The 8,715-nt window shown below is 37.0% G+C and overlaps 1 protein-coding gene across 1 annotated transcript in view; it reads left to right on the top strand.

The window, feature by feature from the left end:
- LOC103194530 (olfactory receptor 8S1-like) overlaps nucleotides 1-460 on the top strand; it is a 57,445-nt gene extending 56,985 nt beyond the window's left edge. Inside the window, exon 2 of the mRNA XM_042780541.1 lies at nucleotides 3-460. Within this exon, the coding sequence (XP_042636475.1) occupies nucleotides 3-460 (458 nt within the window). The remainder of the gene's footprint in view (nucleotides 1-2) is intronic.
- The last annotated feature ends 8,255 nt before the right edge of the window (nucleotides 461-8,715 follow it).

The raw sequence follows: 8,715 nt of genomic DNA, 5'->3' as shown, positions 1-8,715 counted from the left end.
TTCAGTGGTCATCGTGCTTTTGGCTATTAATCTGGACTTCTGTGAGGTCCAAACTATACAGCACTATACCTGTGAGCTGCCCTCTCTCTTGCCCCTGTCTTGCTCTGATATCTCCATTCATATGGATATCTTGATCTGCTCTACCTTACTGCATGGGCTTGGAACCTTCCTCCCAATCTTTATCTCCTATGTCCGTATCATAGCCACCATCCTGAACATCAGCTCCACCACAGGCAGAAACAAGGCCTTTTCCACCTGCTCATCCCACCTCATTGCAGTGATCCTGTTCTTTGGTTCAGGTTTGGTTCGCTATCTCATGCCCACCTCTGGTTCCTCCCTTGATTTCCTTGCCTCCTTGCAGTACAGTGTGGTCTCGCCCATGCTGAATCCCCTCATCTACAGCCTAAAGAACAAAGATGTGAAGACAGCTTTGAAAAGAACACTAGAGAAGTATCTGTAATATTTTAGGGAATGAACAAGGACCTAGAATAATAAAAAATGAGTTTGTGTTGCCAAGTGTTTGAACTTAAAGGTAGAATTCTGGGCCAAAACTTGAGGCGGAACAAGTATGAACCTTTCCTTGGCTTTATTGGCAATGAAAAAGAAAATAAATGCAATAATGTCTAGTTTTATATCTGTAGATCTATGGTCTATATTTTCTTTGCTCTGCACTCTCCCACCACCACATTCCTTCTAAGGCTCGAATGTTGGATCTCCTGAGTGGATCACTTCTATATCTTATCTTTTCACCTTTATTATTTTTTTGTTATTGACTGGCTTTGTTGTGGATTATATCCAATCCATTGTCTCTCATAGCATTTTTACTATTTTCATTTCTTCTACTGGTTCTTATGTTTACAGTTTTTAACAATAATCTTTAAGACTATATTTATGAATTTTAACTTTAAAAACAAAATGATGTAGGTTGACACCTTCCGTGAAAAATGATAAGTTTATTTCACTTGAACAACCTCCCTAACTTCTACCGCTTCAAAGAACCCCTTCTTGTTTACTGCCTTCTAGGATTTTTGTCCCCGGATATTGTCAACAATATTATTATTATTTTTACATTGTATAACTTTTAAATAAACTAAAGTCTGCTTTTTAATCATGACTTCTATAGTATTTAGGTTTCATTCCACATTGAAGATTATTCTGTACTGCCTGGTTACCCTTTCACAGCACATTTTCCCATGTTTACTTCCCCTTTCCACAGTAAGGCATAATGGTTAGATGCATAGTCTCAAAGAGCCTGTGTTTGCCTCTGTTCAAACCCATATAGACTGTACAATTCAGCTAAGTCACTTCACTTCTCTGCCTTAGTTTCCTATATATAAAATTGGGATAGTAATAGTATCTGTATCATTGGGATATTATGAGGATTGAATAATATGGTGTGTGTAGGCACTTAGAATACTACTGGCCACCATTTGTGTGTCACTCATCATTATATATGAATTTTTTTATTTTATTCTCCTTTTATTTTGTTGCATTATATGCTTACCTATATTTTTTGAGAAATGTACATTATGACATATTCCAAGTCCTTGCATATCTGAGAATGTCTTTATTTAGACTCTACATATGAGTGAAAACTTGACTAGGTACAGAAATTGGGGGTCCCATGTTTTTTCTTTTGTATGTATTGTATATTGTCATCTGGAATCTAGTGCTCTTCAGGGGAAGTATAAGGACAGCATGGCTTTTTTTCTTCCAAAAAAAAAAGAAAGAAAGAAAACAAATAGCACCAAGAAAGCATGTTGTTATTTGCCACTGAGTCAGACCCAACTCATAGCGACTCCTCCTTGGGTCCCAGGCAGTATCACTACGGGAAAGGCATAAAGACAGTAAAAAATAAATAAATAAACAAAAGTAAGTTAAAAAAATAAAATCACAGAAAATCCAGTAAGTCTATATATTATAATAATACATACAAAATATAAAATCATTATTAAAAGGAAAAGACTAAGGTTGTGTCAAAAAAGTTTACTCACGTAGATTAAAAGTGTTTTGGTTGTACAAACTTGAAAATGTTCAACCTCACAGAATTCAAAAATATTAATACAACAAATTAAAATCTCTCTTCATAATGTGATAAAAATAATAAATACATAATAGATTACATCAAATAAATTTTAAAAACACAATCATCTGGAAATTTTTTATTATTCTACCAGAAATAGTTAGATCAAAAAAAGACTTTAAAACTCAAAATGAAAGTAACTAAATATAAAAACAGAGAAATACTGCACATCAAAACACATGATATGACCAAAACTGACCTGAACATGAGATGCATACTCTTAACTATTCATAGGACTAAACAGGAAATTTTTAAAAACTACAAGTCAGTGAATCCTATTGACTGGATTTTCAAATCACTATTTTCATAGTAATCAACCAATCCCTTGGAATACTGTAGCCCAGCCAATCATTCTGAGTGAGTTACTAGAGCATGGCTAGAAAGGCTTTATGAAAGTGATTTATTGCGCTGCAGGGAATCAGGGCCTCTCAGCTACTCTCCACTATAAAGCTGGGATGCACTGACCCACACACATCTTTTCAATCTCAGACCCTTTCTCTTGATTGTTGCTACCCGGTCATGCTGGAGGTAGGCTGGACCCCAAGCTGCCACTGGAACCTTCTAAAGGCTAATCATCTTGAAAACATCTGCACTATACACACAAAGGCCTTTAGGTATTGAGAGTCCCAAAACATATCTGTTTCTATTAATGTTTCTACCATTCTATTCTCCAGGATTCAGACCAGGGGCCTCTTTTCAGGATCCTACAGAGTCTAAGACATACCTCTTTGAACACATCCATTCCCCAAGCTAGCTAGACTGTTACCTCCTCGTTCAGTGAGAAGACTAACTCCTTACTTTCTATGCATTCTTCCCACATCTATTAGCTGTAGTATGAGCTTTATAACCTAAAAAAATGCCAGGCTCTTAGAAATTTAGAATTAATAAAAAGAATTGAACTTTCTAACACTGGTTACTCTGAAGAGTAAAAATAATGATTCAGTAATAAATATTGAAACATAGCATAATGATTGTCTAAAGGAGACATTGACATAATAGGCTGGAAGCTTGAAGAAGGTGAAAAAGATTTGGAAAATCTACTCATGGAAGTACTCAAATCAAACAGAAATAGATAAGAAGCTATTAGCATATGTGGCTGGCCTGGAAAGAACTGAAAATGACACCACGTTGGGAGACCTCCTATTTCCCTTTCTTAACAAGCTGCCATATTGAAAAAAAAGGGGGAACCTTATTTTATCAACATGTCCCCTAAATATTCCTTTGAAAAACTGGCCTATCTTAGGACCATCTAAGCTATCTAAAATTATTTGCCTATAAGAAATTTTCCAAATTTTATCTACTATGAACCAAACGTTCCATCAAACGCCCTCCATTGTATCATCCTCATAAATTTTTCATACCAATAAATGTGAAAATCTTCTGTTTGTTCCACTATGCTAGTATATTAAATTTTTAATATAAGAAAAATGCATGGGTTAGAATCACGTTCTACAACCAACGGTCTCATCTTTATAAGTCACTTTTATTTCCTCATTCAATAAACAAAGAGTTAAACCAGATCAGATGTTTTTAAACATATTTTAGTCTTTAATATGTTATTGAAAAGAAAATGTGCATAAAAATATAAGCAAACATGACTAGATTAGACCTTCTCTGGATTAATGGGGGATGAAGGAGTAAGAGCCCTGTACCTGTGAGAAGCCCCTTTTTCCTTCTTTCCAATAAGGATACATGAAACCCCTATTCAGCTCTATTCTCAGGAGCTACAGCAAGATGACTCCTCCTATCTCTGACCAAATCATGCAAGTGTAAAAGTCCAGGCATTGGTGAAGAGGGACTATCTAGTCCATGATCACTGGAGTTGTATTATGACTCCCTCTGAGATGAGCATCATCAGAAACTGCCATAAATATTAAATATTCTTACTTTACTCAAGCACCATATTTTACAGGTACAGTGCCAGTCAATGAGCAACATTGACCAAACAAGGCAAAAGTCATGCCAAATTGGCCTTTATCATGAGGACTAATGTTTGCTTCCTAGAGCTGAGACATTTATTTGCTAACAGTAATCAGATATTGAAGAAATGCCCAGCAGTCTACTTGCAAACAATCAGTGGCTGAGCATCGATACGACTATCTGCACATGTATTCACATACATGATAAAGCACATACAGGGCAATTACAGATACTTCTCATACATGACCAGACACTTTGTGGGGTTGGATTTCTGGGTTTAAAGAATTAGTACCTTATCTCATGGGATGTCTTGGTCAATTGGTACAATACAGCACCAAAACCAAACCAAACTCATGGCCATCGAGTCAAATCCAACTCATAGCAACCCCTCGTTGGGTTTCTGAGGCAATATCAGTACGGAAGTGGATGGCCCAACCTTCCTTCTGAGGAGTGGCTGGTGAGTTTGAACCACCAGCCTTCTGATTAGCAGTCACATGCTTTAGGCTCTATGCCGCCAGAGCTCTTCAATACAGTACATATGTGTATATTCTACATCTTAGTTTGGTGAGTAGCATCTGGGTCTTAAAAGCTTGTGAGAAGCCATCTAAGACATAACTATTGGTCTATACTCAACTGAAGCAAAAGAGAAAGAAAGAAACCAAAGACTTCAAGAAGAAATTAGTCTATCGGACAAATAGTCTACACAAAGCTAGGCCTCATCTACCCTGAGACCAGAAGAACAGAATGATTCCCAACTATCACTACTGACTGACCACTCTAAGCAGGGCCACAATAGATGAACCCTGATAGGAATGGGAGAAAAATGTGGACCAGAACCTTCAATTCCTAAGAAGAAAAAAAAGACCAACTGGATTGGCTGACCAAGATTGGAGGACTCCTCGAGACCACTGCCCTAAAATACTCTTTAAACCTTGAACCAAAACTAAGCCCTGAGGTCACCTTGTAGCTAAATAACAAATTGGCTCAAAAAAAAGTAATAATAAATATTACCTGTAAGAACTGTGCTCCTTTAAAACAATAACCTATGTGAGAACAAATACCAAAAACCAAAACCAAACTCACTACCATCGAGTCGGATCTGACTCATATTGACCCCTTCTTGGGTTTCTGAGGCAGTATCTCTACCGAAGTAGATTGCCCAACCTTCCTTCTGAGGAATGGCTGGTGAGTTTGAACCGCCAGCCTTCTGGTTAGCAGTCAAATGCCTTAGCACTACACCACCAGAACTCCTGTGAGAACAAATAGTCACCGATTACTTTAAAACAAAGATAAGAATATAAGGGAGAAGTGAAACTAGATAAATGGAAATGGAACAAGCAGAACTGGAATAATGAGAATGTTTGGGCATTGTCAAGAATATAAACAATTGTGGAGAAATTGTTGAGTGGGAATCTAAACTGTCATGTAAATCTTAACCAAGAGCACAATAAGATAGTATTTAATTAAAAATAGTAGATTTATGTTAGAGTTAGGTTTAGGGGTAGAGTTAGGTTTAGAGTTAGCTTTAAAATTAGGTTTAGAATTAGAATTAGGTTTAGATTTGGGTTACAATTAGGTTTAGGATAAGGTTAGGGTCAGAGTTCAGTTTAGGGTTAGGTTTGAAGTTAGGTTTAGAGTCAAGATTAAGGTTAGTTTTATTTATGGTTAAAGTTGGGTTTAGGTTTAGGTTTAAGATTAGTTTTTTATTAAGGTTAGGGTTAGGATGAGAGTTAGGTTTGGTTTAGGGTTAGGACTAGGTTTAGGGTTAGAGTTAGAGTTACATTTAGGGTTAGGATTAGCTGCTAGTTTAGCCTCAGAGTTAGGTTTAAAAGTAGAGTTATGGTTAATGTTAGAACTAGGTTTTGGATAAGGATAAGAGTTACAGGAGAGTTAAGATTGCAGTTAAGGTTCAGTTTAGGGTTAGGATTAGGATTAGGTGTAGATTTAGATTTAGATTTAGGTGTAGGTTTCTGGTTGGGGTTGTGAGTGAGATTGAGATTAGGACTTGGATTTGAGGTTTAGTCTTGGGTTTTGTAGTTAGGGTTTTAGATTATGGTTTGGTGTAGAGTTAGGGTTTAGAGTTAGGGCTATGGTTTAGAATTAAGGGTATGGTTTTTTATTTGTGTTCGAGATTTGGGAGTTGAAGCTTAAGGTGAGCAGTTAAGGCTGTAGTTGTGGTTGGGAATGAGGTGTAACTTCGTGTTGGGGTTATGGTAGAAGTTATGGATTAAAGTTTAAGATTTGGTTAGGGTTAGGATTTATGACTAGGTTTTAAGGTTTACAGTTGGGACTGGGGATGGGTTTGGATTTAGGTTTTGTTTTATGGGTTAGATAATGAGGGTAGAAGTTATGTTAAAGTTTGAATTAAGGTTAGGCTTTAGAGTTCTGGGTTGAGATTAAAGGCACTGTTACAGTTATGGTAAAAGTTACCGTCTGAGTTTGAAGTTTATGGATTGGGGTTAGAGGCTAGGGTTGGGGTTGGACTGTGATTGAGTTTAGCTGTCAGTGGTTTAGGTTTAGGATAAGGGTTAGATTTTCAAGTCAAGGTTCATGTATAGAGTTCAGAGTTTGGACTGATGTTGGCTTTAGGGCTGAGTTGAAGCCTTAGGGATTGGGTCTGGATTTAACTTCTTTCAATTGATGCTTAAAGATAATGACTGTTTCCAGCTAGGAGGGCTTACATAGATGAGGAGAAACATGTCTTATCTATCTTGTATGTCTCATTTCTCTCACTGCCTGGCACACACTTCTTACTGGACAAATGTCAAATTCTTACTGAAAAATGTTTTATGACGTTTACATGGCTTCTATTACATTAATGCAGACATGTCCTCTGGGTTTGTTATTTATATAGGGACTCTATTAAAATGTTAATGACATATCCTTGCCTCAATATGATATTAAAAATGTTGATATAAGACATTTTAGTAACTCTGTTAAATTATTAATAACAATGTATTGCATTCTTGAATTATTAACTGTTAAACTCTTTCAAATTCATTTTATGCTTGGAATTCAGAAACTCTAGAACACACTGGAAGAGATCTATATGCATGCACATTTCAAAGAGAGGTGATCCAAGGGAATGTGGAAATGATCTAAAAATATCATTAAACTTTTGCTGAAGATAATTCAAAAATGGTTGCATCAGTACATCAACAGGGCCCTGCTATAATTTCAAGCCAGATTCAGATGAGGCCATGGATGGAGGGATATCATTGCTGATGTCAGATAGATCTTGGCTGAAAGCAGAGGATACCAGAAATATGTTTACTGATGCTTTCACAAAGGCATTCAACTGTGTGGATCATAGCAAATTATGGATAACATTGTGAAGAATAGGAATTCCAGAACACTTAATTCTGTTCATGAGGAAGTTGTGCATAAACCAAGAGGCAGTCTTTTGAATAAAACAAGGAGATATTGCATGGGTTTAAATCAGGAAAGGTGTGTGTCAGGGCTGTATCCATCTACCATATTTATTCAATCTGGTCAGCAAAAATAGGGAAGACCCTCAATAAGATAGATTGACACAGTGGCTACAATGATGGACTCAAGTATAGGAAGGCTTTTAAGGATGGCACAGGACTGGGCAGTGTTTTGTTCTGTTGTACATAGGGTCACTATGAATCAGAGCTGACTCTATGGCACCAAACAACAACAACAATGCTGAGCAAAAAAATCCAAGAAGCTGGACCATATGAAAAAGAAGAGTCATAAGGATTGGAGGAAGATTCATTAACAACCTGCAATATGTGGATGGCACAACCTTGCTTGCTGAAATTGAAATGAACTTGAAGCATTTACTGATGAAAATCAAAGACTACAGACTTCAATATGGATTACACCTCAACGTAAAGGAAACAAACTTCCTCACAACAGGACTAATAAGCAACATCGTAATAAACATAGAAAAGTTTGAAGTGACAAAGAGTTCATCTTACTTGGATCCATGATGAATTACAAGGAAGCAGCAGTCAAGAAATCAAATGACATAGTGCATTGGGAAAATCTGCTTCAAAAGTCCTCTTTAAAGTGTTATAAAGCAAAGATGTCACTTTAAGGACAAAGGTGCACTTGACTCAAGTGATGGTATTTTCGATTGGCTGATATTCATGTAAAAACCAGACAATGAATAAGAAAGACCAAAGAAGAATTGATACACTTGAGTTATGGTGTTGTTAAAAAATAGTGACTATACCATGGACTGTCAGAAGAATGAACAAATTCGTCTCAGAAAAATACAACCAGAATGATCCTTAGAACCAAGGATGGCTAGACTCACATACTTTGGACATGCTATCAGGAGGGACCAGTCCCTGGAGAAGGGCAACATGCTGGTAAAATAGAGGGTCATCAAGAAGAGAAGACCTTCAATGAGATTGACTGACACAGTGGCTGTAACAAGAGCTCAAAAGTAGCCGTGACTGTGAGGACAGTGCAGGACCAGGCACTGTTTCGTTCTGTTGCACCTACAGTGGCTATCAGTCAGAATCAACTTGATGGCACCTCACATCAACAACAGAACCTCAAGAACCAATTGTTTTCCTATGGTGGGGTTATCTTTCCTCTCAATACGTTGTTATAATAGGTAATCCTGTTGTGAATCTAAGAAAAACCCATGTACACTAGAAAATAAGCTGGACCTCAGTATTGTGTTAGCTCAGTTCCCTTAAGACTCCCAAAGGGCAATCTCAGCCCCATCTGGCCTT

The sequence above is a fragment of the Orycteropus afer genome, unplaced genomic scaffold (genome assembly GCF_000298275.1).
Source record: "Orycteropus afer afer isolate SDZICR_OR568_19922 unplaced genomic scaffold, OryAfe1.0 scaffold00045, whole genome shotgun sequence".
NCBI classification, from domain to species: Eukaryota; Metazoa; Chordata; class Mammalia; order Tubulidentata; family Orycteropodidae; genus Orycteropus; species Orycteropus afer.
This window is presented reverse-complemented; position numbering and strand designations above follow the sequence as displayed.